The sequence below is a fragment of the Chenopodium quinoa genome, unplaced genomic scaffold (assembly GCF_001683475.1).
Source record: "Chenopodium quinoa cultivar QQ74 unplaced genomic scaffold, ASM168347v1, whole genome shotgun sequence".
Lineage (NCBI taxonomy): Eukaryota > Viridiplantae > Streptophyta > Magnoliopsida > Caryophyllales > Amaranthaceae > Chenopodium > Chenopodium quinoa.
Genome location: NW_018743204.1, coordinates 1,295,534 through 1,315,636, shown reverse-complemented (window position 1 = coordinate 1,315,636; position 20,103 = coordinate 1,295,534). Strand labels below are relative to the sequence as shown.

General features: G+C 37.0%; 1 protein-coding gene across 1 annotated transcript; it reads right to left on the bottom strand.

Moving 5' to 3' along the window:
• Positions 1 to 1,167: 1,167 nt before the first annotated feature.
• LOC110733848 lies at positions 1,168 to 19,399 on the bottom strand. The gene is made up of 2 exons (XM_021913925.1): positions 18,991 to 19,399; positions 1,168 to 2,349 (listed from the first exon to the last, which is right to left on the bottom strand). Exons 1-2 carry the CDS (start codon positions 19,225 to 19,227, stop codon positions 2,149 to 2,151), a joined length of 438 nt encoding a protein of 145 aa, XP_021769617.1. The 5' UTR covers positions 19,228 to 19,399; the 3' UTR covers positions 1,168 to 2,148.
• Positions 19,400 to 20,103: the final 704 nt, after the last annotated feature.

The window sequence follows — 20,103 nt, the reverse complement described above, 5'->3', positions numbered from 1 at the left end:
CCCACTCTATTCAAATCATCCAAACCACAATACTGCACACACTCTCTAAAATTAGAGACTTCACCATGAGTTACAGGCCTCTTAAGCCTATCTTTAAAATTTAAAGGGCAATTAGGGTCCCTAGAAATCAACCATGGACCTTTACATCTATCATGTATTTCTTTTAAACAATCCCATAATTCTTCCCTTTCTGCGGCATCGTTAGAACCATATGCTACTGACAAATTAAACAACTCATTCCCAGAAAGCATTCTGACATGAAAATGCATAATTTACCTAGTAACCTTTCTAATATCCATCTGAAAGAACCCAGGTAACCAAGCAACCAATATATACCACCCTTACCACAAGTAAAATTAGTAGCAATACACCAACCCCGAAACATACAATTCCGCACCATAGGAAAATTACTGTTCTTTATCTTTAATTTTTCTCAACCAAACAACACAAACCCACTTTATTCTGCAAAATAGAAAAAAATTAAATTTCCTTTTGCTTATCTGGGCTATTTGAGCTCCTTACATTCCAGACAAGGACATTATCCATGATCAGAGGTGATATCCACTCCCTTTCCAGGAGCAGCACCATCTCTAGAGGTGGGCACTGTGCCGAGCCGGGCCACCGCGGGCCGTGCATGGTGGTGGCTCGTGCGGGGCTGTGCTATGCCTGCCACTTCGCGGGTCGTGCCGTGCCGGGCCACCATCTGGCACACCCCAGCCCACGGCACGGCACGACCCACGTACCTTGCGTGTCGTGCCGTGCCAAGCAGCGGGCCGCCCCAAATTATAATTTTTATTTTAAATTGATATATATTTTTTTTGAACAACTTTTAAAATGAGTGTATTTAAATAATTTTATTAATTTATGTTTATGTTTTTGTATTATTATATTATTATTGTTCTTTTTATTATTATAGTTCTTTTACTCTTTATTATTTATGTTATTTTTATTATTAATTTATTATAATTAATTTAATTTTTATTATTATTATTATACGTATTTATTATTATTTAGCAAAAAGCAACAATGCACATAATTAAAAAATTTACGAGTGCGATAACACAAAAATTGATGAATAACTTATTTAATTTTATTAATACGCCGGTACGATAAATCAATAATACAATAATTTATAATGATAAAAATCGTACAATAGTTGATGAATAACTTAACTTTATAGCTTATTTTATACAAAAATTAGCTATAATTAATAATATGTAATAATCTAATTTTCTTCTTGTTCTTCTTCGTGTTTGTCTTCTTCTTCTTCTTCTTGTCCAAGTTCATCGGCCGATTGAATTGATTGAGAACTAGTAGAACTCGATGTTCCTTCATCGTTGTCGTTTTCTGCATAAGTACGTTCTTGGCAACGAGTTTCGGCATCCAATCAATCCTTGAAACAACCACACATTTCAAGTGTTTCGGATTTTAGTCTCGGTCTTCTATCGTCTAAAACCCTCCCTGATGCACTAAAAGCTCGTTCGGAGGCAACGGAGGAGACTTGGATAGCATAAATATTTCGTTCCATTGCCGCCAAAATTGGATGCTTCGAGCTTTGTGATCTCGACCATTCAAGGATGTCGAGGTCATACTTCTCTTCGTCATCCATGCCTTTCATGAAGTCGTAACTTAAGTACATTTGCAACTCCGAAACATCTCTTTGTGTTCTCCTAGATGATGATTCACTACCTGAAAACTTAGACATCATGTTAGCAGTTTGTGCAAATAAACCTTTGGCCCTTTTACTTACATTTTTGGATGATTGAGAAGGAGAAAATCGAGTCACAGTTCCATATTTAGATTCATAAACTCTATATAAGGAAAAAAATTGATTGGTTACATTTGTTTTATAAGATTCAACATCATCTTCAAAATTCATGCATTGAAAATAATATCAATTAATAAAAATGTGCCATCATATTTTTGCCTTGGATCTAATATAGAAGCAAAAATATAAATCATAGGAAGAGTAGTGTAATATTTATGCCATTTTTCCTCCATAGATGGAAGATATCCATCGTAATCGTGTTGTGATTGGTATTCAGCGAAAAGTTGTGCAAGTAAACATGCATTGCTAAGAAAAGAATGAGCACAAGGATTATAAACAGAAGAAAAACAATGTGTCATGCTATATAATAACTGTAAAAACTACATATATTTTTCAAAATTAGACCAATCATCATCTAGTAAAGCAAATTGTGGAAATTTTTTATTATAAAAAATTGTTAATGGACCCTTGTACTTAATTGCCCTACTCAACATTTCATAGGTGGAATTCCATCTAGTTGCACAATCCGTTGATATTTTAATAGCCTTTATCCTTTGTTGCCTGCAAAAAGCTTTCCATTCCTGAAATTCATGTTAGTGCTGTTAATAGACATAATACCATTTCTAATTTTGTGATAAAATGGACCAATTGCTTGTGTTCCATCCTTCACACACAAGTTAAGAACATGACAAATGCATCTAATATGAAGTGCATCTCCATCTAATATTACATCGGTCAATTGTGCTTTAACTAAATTTGTACAAAATGTCATAGAAGTTGCATTATCAAAAGTCATACACATGATTTTAGGCTTAAGATTATATGCATCAATAGCTTGCATTAAATGATGAGCAATATTAAGACCGGTGTGGGGGTATTCAAGCATTTTAAAATGGATAATGCATTTTTGTAATAACCAATCAGTATCCAACCAATGACAAGTTACACACAAATAGTGATATCCGTAGCCACTATCCCATGCATCAGCAGTCAAAGAAACTCTACAAGTAAGATTACTTAATTCATCATATAACTTCAATTTGTACTCTAGAAAAGATTTCATGGCAGCCGAACGGACAATTTTTCTAGAGATTTTTTTGTGTTGGGGTTGTAGTGCCCGGTTAATGTAATTGTTAAAGGGATCATTTTTGGCAAAAAGAAAAGGTTGTTCGGCATGTACTAACATTCTCCCAAGTTCATCTCTATCTCTCTCATAATTGTAAGTGAAGCCTTTTGGATGGAATTGAGAAATTTTAGGTTGAGTTGGATCATTAGATGGACCACCACATATTTTTACATGTCTACTAAGGTTTGGGATTGGCCGAGTAAATATTTTTACCTGTCTTACACTTGGCTTTGGTTCCATCTCTAATTAATTGAAAATATCCCCAAGCATTACTCTTTCGATTGCTATTGACAAGTTCATCTTCGGTACACCATTCTAATGTGCTTGGAATTTCGGTGGATTGTTCACTTGACCCAGTGACATTTGTTTGGCTACCTTGGGTAGTTTGATAAGAAATTCATGTTGTGAGCCATATAAATGAGGTGATAATTGGTTTAGTTGAAATCTTGAACTAGACATATTCCAAGGAGACATATTGTTAAATTGTTTGAATCCTCCCATGGTTTGGGGATGGAAGAAGGGGGTGGAAGTGTTCGGATTGGGCATGTTAGGGGGGGCATTGAAGTGTTCGGATTTGGTGATTCCCTACTAGTACTAGTACGTTTTGACTTGGCTTTCCTAGAGGAGGAAGAAAGGTTCGGGTTTGATGCCATGATTAATAATAATAATAATAATAATAATAATAATAATAATAATAATAATATCAACAATAATAATAATACAAATAATAATAACAATAATAAATAATAATAATACAAATAAAATAACAATAACAATAATAATAACAATAACAATAATAACAACAACAATAATAATAACAATAACAATAATAATAGTGACAAGAACAATAGTTATAACAATAACAATAACAATAACAATATATCAGGCACCGTCAGGTCAAACGTCGGGTTCTCGACGGCGGCTCCTTTAGGGCAGGCGAATTTTTGGTGGTTTTCCTCTTCTAGGGTGCAGTTTCTGAGCGACTTTCAGGCTATTTTTAGGCGAATTTCAAGCGCTAGAATCTTCAGGCAGGGCTGTGGGCGACGTCTTTGTTCTCCGGTGGCTTGGGCGGTTTCTCAGGCGATGTTTCAGCGTTATTCTGCGTTCAACGACATTTAGTTTCGCGTTATTCTAGTGTCGTAATTTTTTGGTTGATGCGGTGGTAGTGGTGTCTCAACAACATCGTTCTCCGGCGTCTCAACAGCAGTGTGTTTTGCGTCAATATTTCAGTGTTCAGCGAGTGTGGTGTAACGCAGAGTTTTCTATTTTGGGTTGTGGTGATCGTCGTTCAACATTGTAGTGTGTTTTGGTGGCTTTTTCGGCATTCTGATCAGGCGTTTGGGTGCTGTTTTGAGTGCAATTTTCTGGTTTATCTAGGTGCAATTTTGAGTGCATTTTAAGTAGCTATTCTAGTCCATTTGGGTGCTTTTTTTTTAGTGTATTTTGGACTGTGCAGTTCGGGTGCTGTTTTGGTGCAGTTTATGGTGTGCTGTTTTGTGTTCTTCTCATGGCAAGTTGTGGTGGGTATTATGCCTCCTATGGTTCGATTTCATTGTTCGTTTGTAGGTCTTAATGGGTGTTAGGATGGTGGGGGTAATGGGCTGACTAAAGCTTATTTGCTCACTCATCTCTGTGACTGTCATTGTTGTGGGGATGCGCGGGATATGACCCGAAACTCTCTTATTTTTTATTTGGCTATTTTCTTAGAGGCGGAGTCAACATTTCGTCGTATGGGCATTTGGTTTTGTGGGGAGTGTTTCGAGACACATATTTTTCGTTCGAAGTGTCGACATGATCCTGGTTCTAATGATATTGTGGCCCCACTTGATTCTGGGGATGGTGTTGTTCGATTTGTTCTTTATGGTTTTCCTAAACCACAAGGTCCTTCTTCGGAGGTATCCGATCTTGTTCCTAGTGTGACTCGTCAGCCTCTTTTGGCGTTCGATGTTGCTCTCCTGGATAGTTTGCTATCTAAGCGGTTCCGTTCGGTGAAATCTATTCTTTCTAAGTGTTGCTTTGGTTTTTCTCGGGTTCTCAAAGGAGCGCTTGATAAGGTGACCTGCAAGCTTGATGACGTCTCTTGTTGAGTTCAACTTCTTGTGTTGCCTCTATGTGTTCTTAAAACCTTTTCTCCAAGGAGTAGTCGTGAGTGTTCTTCGGGTGTCAGGCGGCAGCGGCTGGAAGAGAGTATCACTGCTGCTATTCGTTCTTGGTGTGAGCCTGGTGGTTTCGTGCATCTTGTGCGGGATACGTTGGTTGATGTGTCTCCTCCTTTGTTGGATGCTGATGATGAGCATGATTTTTCTGAGCGTAATATTAAGCAATGTAAGAGAAAGATTTGTGACGGACATTACACTACTGCGGTTAGGGTTCTTTCGTCTTCTGGTCTTGCCCCTTACAATGATGCTACTCTTACTGATTTACAAGCTAAGCACCCTTCCTTTCCGGCTCCTATCTCACTGGATATCCCCGTTGATCAGCCCCTTATTGCTACACCTGCTATTGTTTTGGATCAGATTAAGGGTTTTACGCGTGGTACGTCATGCGGTAGAGACGGCTTGCGTGCTCAACACCTTATGGATTGCTTGAGTGGTGTTGTAGTTGCTATTTCGGATGAGTTGGTAGACTCTATTACGCAGGTGGTTAATCTTTTTCTCACTAGGAAATGTCCTACTAAGTTGGGAGAATACATTGCTAGTGCTTCTCTCACGCCACTTGTTAAGCCTGGTGGTAGTATTCGGCCTATTGTTGTGGGTACCGTTTAGAGGCGTTTGGTTTCAAAGGTTGGGGTTGCTTTAATTGATCCACGTCTGGGAAGCTATTTAGGAGGTCTTCAGTTTGGTGTTGGTGTGCCGGTGGGTGGTGAGGCTATTCTTCATCCTGTTAATCGTTTGGTTGAGGCTCATGGTGGTGATGTTAGCCTCTCTATGTTGCTGGTGGATTTCCAGAATGCCTTTAATTTGGTTGATCGTACGGCTTTACTGCGTGAGGTCTGTCTCCGTTGGCTAGCTCTCTCGCATTGAGTTAAATTTTTGTTACTCTTCTCCAGCCAGACTGTTATATGGGAAGCATACCTTAAGGTCATGTCAAGGAGTGCAGCAGGGTGATCCTCTTGGCCCTTTGCTTTTTGCTTTGGTGCTCCATCCGTTGGTGTGCCGAATCAGGGATTCTTTTGACTTATGTTTGTAGGCTTGGTATTTGGATGACGACACTATTATTGGTGACACCATGGTGGTAGGAAAGGTTATGGAGTTGATTTTGGTGGAGGGACCTCGTCTCAGCTTCCATGTAAATGTTGAGAAAGCGAAAATTTTTTGGCCCGCGGAAGACCCATGTAGCCGTCTGGTCGGTGTCTTTCCTTTAGATATTGCTCGTCCTGTATATGGTGTCAAGTTGCTTGGTGGTCCTGTCAGTGCGGGTTCCTCTTTCTGTGGTGAGCTTGTTTCGCAGAGACTGTCAAAGACCATTGTGCTATAGGATGCTGTTGCTAAGCTTGATGATCTCCAATGTGAGTTGTTACTTCTTCGTGCGTGTACTGGGGTTTCAAAACTCTGCTTTTCTATGCGCACTAGTCCTCCTCGTCTTTTTAAAGCGGCCTAGATTTCTTTCGATGTGGCCCTTCGAGCTTCTTTGGAGTGCATTGTAACTGCTTCGGGGCTAGGTTTTGGTGATTGGCAATGGCGACTTGCCACCTTACCTTTTTCTTATGGTGGATTGAGTGTCTATTCAGCGGGTGATGTTTGGCACTATGCTTTCCTTGCGTCGCGTTTGCAGTCTATTGGTCTTTAGGCTTCGCTTCTTCGCAATTCTAGTATTGTTGGTCTAGGATCGGCCATCGATGGTGCTCTTAGTCTTTTTAATAATACTGTGGAGACTGACCTTATGCATAACCCTAGTAAGATCGCTGCCCCCAAACTCATGAAGAAATTGGCAAATATATATTTCACGAAGGTCATTGCATCTGTAGATTCCACTTTTTCCTTATCTCCTCGTTAGGTTGCCTTATGGAAGTCCTAGTAGGGGGATCACACTTCTGCCTGGTTGCGAGCGATCCCAATATCAGGTTTGGGTCAGACTATGAATGGTAAGGCTTATCATTGTGTTCTTTGCTTCCAGTTGGGTGTTCCTTTGTTCTCCGTTTCGACACCGTGTTTTGCTTGCTCAAGGGTTTTTGATGGGGATACTTATGGGGATCATGCAGTGTCTTGTGCTAAGATGGTCGGTATTAAGCATCGCCACAACGTTGTTCGTGATACCCTTGTTGATATTTGTTTTTGCTCTGGGATTTCTGCAAGAAAAGAGGTTAATGTTGGGTTGACTGGAGGGAACCATGGGCTTTTCGACCAGTAGATGTGTTGCTTTATTCTTGGGATAAAGGCCTTGATGTATGTGTTGACATGACGGGGTCTTCTCCTTTGACACAATCTGGGTTGTCTGACTTCGTTCCTAGTCGTGTTGTGTCGGCTGCGGCTCAGCGGAAACGAGACAAGTATGGGCGCGTTGCAGAGCTTTTGGCTATGGTTTTCTTCCTTTCTCCTTTTCTTCATTGGGGAAATTAGAAGAGGATGTTGTTGCGTTGCTGAAGCGGGTTTAGGCGTTCGCTAAGACTCAGGATATTGGTGCTCGTGCAGCTGCTCACATCTTCAACAAGATTGGATTCGCTATAACTAGAAAGGTGGGGGCCCAGATTGTATCTCGGCTCCCCACTAATTTCTTGTAAATGGATTAACTTTGTAGGTTTTTGTTATAATAATAATAATAATAATAATAATAATAATAATAATAATAAAAAAAAAATTAAAATAACGTTGAGTTAGATCTTACAACGACGCTTCGATTGCTTTTTGCTCATTAATTTCCCGAACTTATAAAAAATTTTTTTTCTAATTTTTATAATTAGAGAATTAAAGATTATATGAGATTTTTTATTTTTTATTTTTTATTTTATTTGAGAAGTAGAGATTATAAGAGAGTAGAAATTAGAGAATAAGAGAATAAGAGATTTGAGAACAGCTGAGTTGATGAATTGTGGAAAAAATTGGAGGAAGAAGTGAAGTATTTATAGGAATTAAAATGCTTAAAGTAGCCGTTAATAGAGCTATTAATATAGCCGTTTTTGGCTGTTGGAGAAAGTAGCCGTTATGCACGGGCCGTGCTCGCGGGCCGGCTTGTGGGCCAAACGCCGTGCCGCCCACCCGTGCCGTGGCGATTTCCGAAAATTTTGTTCACGACACGGCCCATTGCTAGGCCACCGTGCCATGTCGTGCCTATTGAGAGCTCGGGCCGGGTCGGGCCACCACCGTGCCGTGCTCGTGCCTCCCATGAGCCGGCACGGCCCATGCCCACCTCTAACCATCTCCACTATCAGTAACAAATTCAAATTGGATTCCATCTTCTACTTGCAATCCAAAGGAGCTGTACACCACTCTTATTCTTTACCCTATGCTTCCTTTGAAGACTCTGCCAACCAGGTTCATTCCTGTCCTTCATTACTAGACTCCCAACCACCTGCTCCTTTACTTGCTTCTCCACTTCCTAAAGAGGCTGGATAGGTTTAGGTTGCCACACTTTCCTCACAATCTTACATTCAAAACTCTTATGCCCCATATTCTTACAATGAACACACTGCATTGGCTTCCATTCAAAAACAACTTTCTGCACTACAGCAACACACACTTCATTGATAAACTCAATTTGATCAGGAAACTCTCCTTTTAAATCCATCTCCACTAAAAATCGAGCATATGCCACCCTATCCTTCAACTGAGTAGCTGAATCAAATTTGATAGGACTGCCAAGCAGCCCCATAATCTTCTCCAGACATGATTTACCCCAATATTTCAAAGGCAAACTAGGCAATTGAACCCATACAGGTACTTTGGTGAATTCAGGAACATGAAAGTCCATGCCATTTTCCCATTATTTCAAAAACACAGGTCTCATATCAAACATAACATGCAAAGAATTCAGAGCTTTCTCCATGATTTCCACATTCAAAAATCTGATTAGGAAAACCCCTTTTTTCAATGGAATCACCTTATCAACATTCTTATCCCCCCAAATTCTTTTGCAAAAACCCAGAAATGACGACAAATATGGATTTGATCCCAGCACAAAAGCAACTACCCCCAATGTTGACCTTTTTGGTTTTGATGGACAAACTGACAAACTAGACTAATAGATGTTTCAAGTCTTTGGTGAATAAAGGGTTCAAGCAAAGTTCGTTCCGGAGTAGGAACTCGGTTCAAGGGATGCGGGGTAGCATCCTCAAAAAGGCCTCATGCAAATCTTACGTTTGACTTATAATTGTAAGCACTCAATAATATAAGCTAGAAAGGAACTCAATGAATCACGTTATTAATTTAACTTGAATAAAAATTGTTTTAAAGATTTATGATAAAACTATTTTTAATAAGTGGAGTTAATTTTGGAAAAGATATTTTATGATTAAAGTAATCTAGTTAAATATTTTGAATAAGATAATTATCTTTTTAAGTTTAGTTATCATATTAGTTTTTAATAAATAAATATTTTAGAAAATATCTTTTTCATTAAAATCTTTTCAAATAAAATCTTTTTAAAACATAATATTTGAAGAAGTCAAATAAATCGTATCTTATTGCATGAATATCTCAGTCAAACCGTTTTCATGAGCTATTCTTTAGCAAGTTAGTTATTTACTTGGATTAAGGAGAAGTTTAAGAAACTTCCACTACCTTTGACCACTGTCACGATTCTCCACTACTTGTTAGTGGGGGTTGACATGTTAGTGGTAAGGTGGAAGTTAAGGATTAAACTTCTCTATAAAAAGCCACGGACTTATGGTTTGCAATACACACTTCTTGAGCTTTAATATTTCAGTGAACAAAATAACGTAAAGAGAGTTCTTATTTTTCTCTTATATTCTTGAGTGTACTTAGGTCTTGTATTGCAATTTGTAATCGAGATATTGGGGATTGAGATTGTGAGATTTGTAATCAGTGAGGTTAAGGAAACTTCATAGTTGAAGTTTTTGTGAGAGTTGGGAACAAGTTCCAATCTTGTGGAACTTGTTACGGGTTTTATTCTTCACTTGTAAAAGAGTTTATTTACATAGTGGAAAATTACAAAAGCCTATATCATCTCTCTTTACTGTTCTACTTAGTTTTAATTCTGCAAAAAGTTCTAAACTTCACTCATACTACAATTCACTCCCCCTCTTGTAGTAGGCTATTAGACTTTCAGTTGGTATCAGAGCGGGAACTCAGAAAACGCAGGCAACCCTGTTGAGTGAGTTCCTGGGAGAATGGCTTACACAGAGGAAAGAGAACTCGGGAGCTCATCCATTCAAAGGCCTCCGTACTTCAATGGCAAGTACTACTCTTATTAGAAGGACAAGATGGAAATATTTGTCCAATCAGAGAACTACTAGGTATGTAGAATTATTCAAGTTGGAGATTACGAAATTACAAAAACAAATGCTAACAATGAGGTAATCCCTAAGCCTATGGATGAATATGAGAAAACTGATTTTGAAAAACTAGAATTAAATGCTACTGCTAAAAAGTTTTTAATTTGGGGACTTGGACCTGACGAACATACTCGTGTCAAATGGTGCAAGTCCGTAAAGGAAATTTGGGATCTTCTAGAAGTTACGCATGAAGGAACGTCATATGTTAAAAGTTCCAAAATTGATATTCTTTTATCTCAATATGAGCGTTTTGAAATGGGAAACAAAGAATCTATCAAAGTTATGTTCACTCGTTTTAAAAATATTACTAATGAACTAACGTGTCTTGGTAAGATAATCCCCATAGATGAACAGGTCATAAAGATATTAAGAAGTCTTCTAGAGAATGAAAGATGGAGAGCAAAGGTTACAGCTGTACAGGAATCAAAGGACTTCACCAAGTTCAATCTAGAACAGCTTGCGGGTTCCCTCATTACCCACGAGATCCAGTTGAACAACAGGACTCAAGAGACTGTCAAAAGTCAAGGCCTAGCCTTCAATGCTAACGCAGAGTCCGAAGAGAAGTCAGACATTGATGAAAAAGAAGCTGCTATGTTGGTGAGAAGGCTGAAGAAGTTCTACCGAAACAACAAGTTTTCAGAGAAGAAGAAGGATACAGTAAGAGAAATCAAGATTCTAGAGACAAATCTTCTTGTCACAAGTGTGGAAGCACCAATTACTTTATCAAGGAGTGTCCCTTATGGGAATCTGAGAAAGACAAAGGAAAAGAAGCAGAACAAAGCAGAAATATTACGCCTAACTTTTCTAAATCTAATTTCAAGAAAGCTATGATTTCCACGTGGGGAGGCTCGAGTTCCGAAGAAGAGGAACAAGAACTCGCTGATGAAGAAATTGCCAATCTCTGTCTAATGGCGAAGCATGACGATGAGGTAGTCATCCAACCTAGTTATTTGAAATCTCTTTCAAAAGATAAATTAATCTTTTTATTACTAGAAACCTTAGATGATTATAAAGAATTATGTCAAAAACTAAGGCAAGCCAAAAAGGCCACTGGAACATGTAGTGATTATGAAGTATTTGAATAACTCAAAAAATGATGTACAGGGTAGATTCTTTGAATTATTGGTTAAAAATATCATGTTAAAAGAATCCCTTGAAAGAGTCAAGAGTGATAAAATAATGTTGAATGTTGAATTGACTCAAAATAAAATGTTGTGTACTAACATTGATTCTTGCAGGTCCACCGAAGTTCCTTTAATTTTGTTAATTACTGAGTTAGAACATGTTAAGAAAGAGTTAAAGGATACTAATGATAAAAATGAGAAACTAGAAAAGGACTTAGAAATTGCAAGAAGTAGAAGTACTGTAAGCATGGGTGTTCCTAAGTGGGTACAGGAAGCTCAAACAAAAAGAAGAGAAGGACTAGGCTATGTCCACAAGAAGAAGTACGTGGACTTGCCAAGTGAGATTTTTTGTTCGTTTTGTGGTAAAAAGGAACATCGTAGTGAAGATTGTACTAAGAATGTTAATCGGTACAATAAAAATGTGAATTATGTTTGGCAGAAGAAATCTGATTTGATAATGTCAACACAGGAACCCATGAAAGAAGGGGTTCCTGCTACTAACCCTTAATTTCTTTTGCAGGTCGCAGTGAGGGGGAATAACCAGTGGTACCTCGATAACGATTGTTCCAAGCACATGACAGGAGATGAATCAAGATTTCTGTCACTGACGGCCTATACAGGGGGAACAGTGACCTTTGGAGATAATAAGAAAGGAAATATTGTTGTCGTAGGCAAAGTTGGAAGGTCAAGTTCCCATGCAATTGATAACGTATTTTTAGTCGAGGGTTTGAAGCATAGTCTACTCAGTATTTCTCAATTTTGTGACAAAGGAAACTCTGTAAGTTTTTCTTCCGAAAAATGCAGAATCATCAACAATAACACTGGGAAAATCGTTTTGGAAGGAATTCGTAAAGGGAACACGTACACTATGGATCTCAATATGGTTCCAAAATATAATCTGTCTTGCCTAAGTGTTATTGAGGATGATCCGCTTCTATGGCATAAACGTTTTGGACACGCTGCTTGACAAATTAAGGTCAAAGGGGTTGGTAATTGGACTTCCATCTATCAAGTTCCTAAACGACAAAATTTGTGAAGCCTATATTAAAGGAAAGCATATTCGATCATCGTTTAAATCAAAGAAAATGGTAAGCACCATAAAACCATTGGAACTCATCCATATGGATTTGTGTGGCCCCGTAAGAATACAAAGAAGAAGTGGAAAATGATTCGTCTTGGTTCTTGTGGATGATTACTCTAGATTTACGTGGGTCATATTCTTACATAGTAAAGATGAAACTTTTGATATGTTTATGACGTTCATGAAAAAGACACATAAATCTTTAGGTAATCAATTTATTCATATGAGAACTGACCATGGAACGTAATTCGAAAATTCCAAGTTTGATGAATTTTGCAAGAAATAGGGAATAAGTCACAATTTCTCAGCACCAAGAACACCACAACAAAATGGTGTGGTTGAGAGAAAGAAACGAACATTGGAAGACATGGCAAGAACGATGCTAATAGCAAGTGGGCTTCCAATGTTGGACAAGACATCTTATGAACTGTTAAAAGGAAGACATTGGAAGCCATCAACACAGCATGCTATATCATCAACCGGGCCATGCTTAGACCAATGTTGGACAAGACACCTTATGAACTGTTAAAAGGAAGAAAACCTAATATTGCTCACTTAAGAACCTTTGGATGCAAATGATTTGTTCACAATAATGATAAAAGGAATCTTGGAAAATTTGATGAAAGAAGTGATGAAGCAGTCTTTTTAGGATATGCATGTAATAGTAAAGCTTATAGAGTATACAATAAAAGAACTATGTGTGTAGAAGAAAGTATACATGTTATTTTTTATGAAACTAACAACTATGATTGTATACAGGAAAATGAAGATGGAGATTTTGAAATTGGTCTCACCCGTTCAACAGACCAAGATGAAGAATTAATTCCCAGAAAGCAGCCCACTCGAGTTACTGAAAATGATGAACAGGAACATGCTGAAAATATTGAAAACACTGAAGTTCCTAACAAGACCGAAGTTCCTGTTCCAAATGCAGGAGGAGAAGAAAACGCAGAAGGAGAAGCGAATGCAGAAGCAGAACACCGTGAAGAAATGGAAGAAGGAGCAACACAAGATAATACTTTTATCCCAGCTCAAACATTCCAGCCAAAACCATGGAAACATCAAAGGTCACACACCTTGGATAAAATTATAAGTGACTTAAGCTAGGGAACTCAGACGAGATCCCAATTGAGAAACTTCTGTGCATTTAACGCCTTCTTGTCAACACTGGAACCTTGAAATCACAAAGAAGCTTTGGAAGATGCTGATTGGATAGTCGCCATACAAGAAGAATTGAATGAATTCGAAAGAAACAAGGTATGGCATCTAGAACCTAAACTAAACAATCAAAAAGTAATTGGTCTTAAATGGGTTTACAAGAACAAGCTAGATGAGCATGGTACAATAGTAAGAAACAAAGCAAGATTGGTTGTTAAGGGTTACAACCAACAAGAAGGTATTGATTTCGAAGAAACTTTTGCTCCTGTAGCACGTTTAGAAGCAATTCGTATTTTAATAGCTTTTGCTGCCTTCATGGGTTTTAAGCTTTATCAAATGGACGTCAAATGTGCATTTCTAAATGGTTTTTTAAAAGAAGACGTCTATGTTGAACAACCACCTAGATTTGAAGATCCAAACTTTCCTAACCATGTTTTCAAACTTGATAAAGCGTTGTATGGATTAAAACAAGCTCCGAGAGCATGATATGAAAGACTTTCTAAGTTCCTTTTAGATTATGATTTCAAAAGAGGAAAAGTTGATAAAACTTTGTTTTTAAAATCAAAAGGAACCCATTTATTAGTTGTGCAAATTTATGTTGATGATATCATTTTCGGTGCAACTAACGAATCTTTATGCAAGTATTTCGCTGATTTGATGAGCAGTGAATTTGAGATGAGCATGATGGGGGAACTCAACTTCTTCCTTGGGCTCCAAATTAAACAAACTGACGAAGGAATAATGATTCATCAGCAGAAGTACGTGAAGGAGTTATTGAAAAAATACAGTATGGAAAACACAAAGATCAACCACACTCCCATGGGAACAACCACAAGGTTGGACGAAGACCCCAAGGGAACTCGTGTGGACCAAACAAAATACAGAGGTATGATTGGTTCCTTGTTATATTTAACTGCTAGTAGACCTGACATTTCTTTCAGTGTAGGTCTTTGTGCAAGATTTCAGTCAGAACCGAAGGAATCGCATCTTACAGCCGTCAAAAGAATTATACAATATTTAAAAGGGACGGAAGACTTGTGTCTGTTTTATCCAAAGAGTGATACGTTTGACCTAAGAGGATATGCCAATGCTGATTATGCTGGTGATCTAGTAAATCTTAAAAGCACGTCAGGTATGGTCCAATTCTTAGGCTCTTGCATGGTTTCTTGGAGTTCCAAGAAACAAAACACAGTCGCTCTTTCCACTATCGAAGCAGAATATGTGGTTGCTGCTGCATGTTGCTCTCAATTGCTTTGGATAAAGCAACAGTTGCGTGACTTTGGTATTGTTTTAGAGTGCATTCCTATTCATTGTGATAATACAAGTGCCATTTGCATCTCTAAAGATCCATTTTAACATTCTAAAGTCAAGCATATACATGTAAGACATCACTTCTTGAAAGATAAACGTTGAAAAAGGCTTAATTAGATTAGAGTTTATCTCTCCTGAATGTCAAATTTCTGATATATTGACTAAGCCTTTAAGCAGAGACAAGTTCGAAAAGATGTGTGTGGAATTGGGAATGCTACGGCTCAAGTGATTTATGTCTGGAACCCCTAAGGTAAAATCGAATGCATCTAACAATGCTATGCTCACCCTTGTGTGCATAACACAGTTCAAATTACCCAGGGGAAAAGTGTGTGAAAGTATTGAAAAGTCACTTGTGTATGTTGTTAATATGTTGAAAATTATGAGTCGTGTTGTTTCAAGTTCATTTCCTATATAATCATAAACTCTGTATTCTGATCACGTAATTATCATCATAATTTACGATTTATCTGTACATATCTTTTATTCATTTTTTTTTTCCTTTATTTCATTAATTTCAAATTTATTTGTTATTATCTTTTATTCTATCTTTATTCTTATCCTTTATTTTCCTTCTTTAAATCTTTCCATTCTTCATAAAATTCAAAAATACAAAAAGATTTTCACCGTAAGATAAGGAGCTTGTATACCCACTACTCCTTAACTTCCGAATTTTTATCTTTTAAAGTTTATCTTTTGTTTTGTTAAGTTTGAAAATTGCAATTACCACTTATATTAAACCCATCCAAATTCATACCCCTAAACTGTCACCCACCCTATTAAATCCCACTACCTCTAAAAATCCAACCCACTAACTCACCACATTAAACCGTCACCCATTACTTCTCACACTTACCCATTTTACTTTTCCACTTCCACACTCCACCCTCAACAATCAAATCAATTAAACCGGCATTACATTCCTTCTCCCCTTCACTATTCATCTTCTCTTACCTTTCACAACCAAGTTCCTCTCATCCTTACACCCTTCCACACCATGAATACCAACCTCAACACCACACCGAAACCACCAAAAACACAGTCTCCACCATCTAAACCTTCATCCACTGAGGGCTCACCAGAACATACTCTCTCCTCTTCACAAATTATTATTCAATTTCACATGGAGAGGTATTGTACCTCGTTTGCAAAAACGCAGCACAATGTCTCTACTCGATGCAACAATCATCTTTTGCCTTGCCCGTAAAATACAAATAAATTTTCCAAAATTGATGATTGAACACTTGCTTTTTTATGCTGCTAAAACAACTATTCCTTATGGGTCTCTACTTACTGTGGTGTTTAAGTCCTTCGGCATTGATGTCGAAAGTGAGTCACCTACCCACCTTAAACCCGAAAACACACTATTAGAACAATTCCTACTTCGCCTAAGCCTTAAACTGGAAAATGGGAAACTTGCCTTTATGCCTCGTGGTGGTGAGAAGAAACCAAGTGGGAAAGGGAAGAAGCAGGAAATTGAGGGTGATATGAGTGATTCGGAAGAAAAGGGCAGTGAATCAGAAAAAGAAGAGAGTAAAGAAAACAGTGAGGAAAATCAATCTGAGAGGGAAGCACAAAAAGAAGAAAAAATAACAATTGAGGAAACTGAAAAAGGAGAGGAAACACATAGTGAGAGGAAAGAGTGATAGGAAACACAGAGTAATGAAGAAAATCCTTTTATTCCTGTGTTTAAGGGGGCACTTCGAAGGAGTAAGCAAAATTTTGTTAAAACATCCTTTCCTCCTACACAGCCTGTGAATGTAGAGGACATCAATTCTTCTGACCACTCTAATCCTGATTTTACTCCTACCCAAGTTTCTTTTGATTCTGAACCTTCTTCTATTCCTGATCCACCACCACCCAAACAACCTTCTCCTATCCAGCCTTCTCCTCCATCACAGCCTACTGGCTTTGCTGCCTTCTCTAGAACAAGTGCTTCTGTCTTTGATATTCAACAGGTTAAAACAGATCTCCAGAAGCTGACAAAGATGGTTAGCACAAAGATGGAAGAGATAGCAAAGATGCAGGTCAATCTTCAGCGACAACTTCAAGCTGTAATGGGAACCCAATCAACCAGCATTACTGGGATTGAAGAAAGAGTTGACGATCATGGGGAGCACCAAGGAGATCTTGGAGACAATCAACAGGGTGACCTTTGAGGAAGTGGAGGAAGATTCCAATGACCCTACCCACCCATCCAATGACCCTAATAATCCAGCTGTCTATTCACCTTGATTGCAGTTTACAAACTTGAAACTTTGAATTTTTTGGTTTTGTTTGTTTTATTTAGTTTTGGTCTGTATTTCCTAATTCTGCTACACTTTCTTTGTTTCATTTCTGTTTTTATTGGAACTTGGCTCATATCTTTTGACATATGGTGATGTGCGTTTGTTGATGGCTTAATACCTAATATGTCTTTGCCTTGCTATATTTGGGCTTACTATTCCCTCCGTAGTCTAGTGGGAGTATAGCATACTGTTATTTTTGCTCTTTTGATAATGTCAAAAGGGGGAAAAGACAAACTTCATGGAGGCTAAGGTGTTGCCAAGACCAGACACATAATAAAGGTATAAAATTCATCAAACTGTCAAATAATGTTTGCTAAGTTCATGCTAATAATAAAGTCCTTAATTTAATTTTTCATGAATTTCATAAAGTTTTTTAAGAAGTATTTAGTTTACTGTTTCTGCTCAAGTAAAATAATATATTAAAGTTCTTATCCAAGTTCTTTAATTAGTCTGTTGGTTTTAATTTTATTTCATTATTGCAAGCCTGGACGATTTTTATTTGTCTAAGTTTGTCAGTGTTTGTCATCATCAAAAAGGGGGAATTTGTTGACCTTTTTGGTTTTGATGGACAAACTGACAAACTTGACTAATAGATGTTTCAAGTCTTTGGTGAATAAAGGGTTCAAGCAAAGTTCGTTTCGGAGTAGGAACTCGATTCAAGGGATGCGGAGTAGCATCCTCAAAAAGGCCTCATGCAAATCTTACGTTCTAGTTATAATTGTAAGCACTCAATAATATAGGCTAGAAAGGAACTCAATGAATCACGTTATTAATTTAACTTGAATAAAAATTGTTTTAAAGATTTATGATAAAACTATTTTTAATAAGTGGATTTAATTTTGGAAAAGATATTTTATGATTAAAGTAATCTAGTTAAATATTTTGAATAAGATAATTATCTTTTTAAGTTTAGTTATCATATTAGTTTTTAATAAATAAATATTTTAAAAAATATCTTTTTCATTAAAATCTTTTCAAATAAAATCTTTTTAAAACAAAATATTTGAAGAAGTCAAATAAATCGTTTCTTGTTGCATGAATATCTCAGTAAAACCGTTTTCAGGAGCTATTCTTTAACAAGTTAGTTATTTACGTGGGTTAAGGAGAAGTTTAAGAAACTTCCACTACCTTTGACCACTGTCACGATTCTCCACTACTTGTTAGTGGGGGTTGACATGTTAGTGGTAAGGTGGAAGTTAAGGATTAAACTTCTCTATAAAAAGCCACGGACTTATGGTTTGCAATACACACTTCTTGAGCTTTAATATTTCAGTGAACAAAATAACGTAAAGAGAGTTCTTATTTTTCTCTTACATTCTTGAGTGTACTTAGGTCTTGTATGCAATTTGTAATCGAGATATTGGGTATTGGAATTGTGAGATTTGTAATTAGTGAGGTTAAGGAACTTCATAGTTGAAGTTTTTGTGAGAGTTGGGAACAAGTTCCAATCTTGTGGAACTTGTTACGAGTTTTATTCTTAACTTGTAAAAGAGTTTATTTACATATTGGAAAATTACAAAAGTTCTACTTAGTTTTAATTCCGCAAAAAGTTCTGAATTTCACTCATACTACAATTCACCCCCCTCTTGTTGTAGGTTATCAACTTTCACCCAATTTCCCAGTAATCTAATTCCTCAGAAACATCATCAAAAGTAAGCTGCAATTTGGGTTTAATCGAATTACATACCTCCTTCTCTGATGCTCTGTCATCTGGTAATGGAACAGTAGTATTCCTCTTCACAGCAGTAGTCATCCCAATTAACCATTCAATAAGCTGAGATTTCTGTCGAGACCCTTGAATCAATTCTTGAATAGATTGTTCAGGCGATAGGATGAAATCCTCCAGATCCTTAGCATCATCAAAGTTCAATTGCGGAATACCCTCACCATTCATTCTCGATTTCGTCTTCGAAATTGTGCTCATGTTATTTGCAATCTCAATCTCATCACGAATATCAGATTTCTTTTGGCTTTCAGGCACTCTAGCAGAATCCTTGTTCTCTTTTTCCTCGCCATGGCAGAGGATTAGAGAGAGAGAGAGAGAGCTCCCTAGAGAGAGAAAAGATTTTTTATTCCTACTGCACCACAATTTAATTTAGTTTAAATGTTAAAGTGAGAAGAATAGTGAAATGAGAAGGATTTTATGTGTTTAATGTGCATATTGCTTTTAGACTCAAGTTTCATACGAAGTTTATAATTTCTTAATATAAAAAAAATATACTTCTTCGGGTCTTTTTTACTTCATCCACTTTGACTTTTATATTATTCACCAACCTTGCTTTGACCATCTTTTGTGAATTATATATAAGAAAAAATATATTCATGTGGGATGTTCGTGGTTAAAATTGTCTAAATAAATATATTATCATAATATATAACTTTTTAAAATTTTTACTTATGTAGAATTAGAGTTATTGATAGTTAAAGTTTTACACTGCCTAACATAATAAATGGAACAGGTCAAGTAAAAAAAAAAACGAAGGAAGTATATCTTCTCTTTGTTTTTAAGGAAAATGTTTATTAAAGTCCTTCTCAATCATATAAAATCTATGAACGAGTAGGACTATAATCATATAGTTAAGGTGTTCTTAAAAGTGTACATACATATCTCATGCCACCGTACCACTCTTGGGCATTAGGTTAATTTTTTATTTTTTGTTTTCTATATGGTAAGAAGAAAGAAATGTAAGGAAGTATAAGGAATGATGGCACTACTCAACCTCTTATGAAACCTCTTGTGCATTACAAATGTATGACAAAACTAATGCAGTTTGAAAAAAATACAAATCGTAATTTTGCG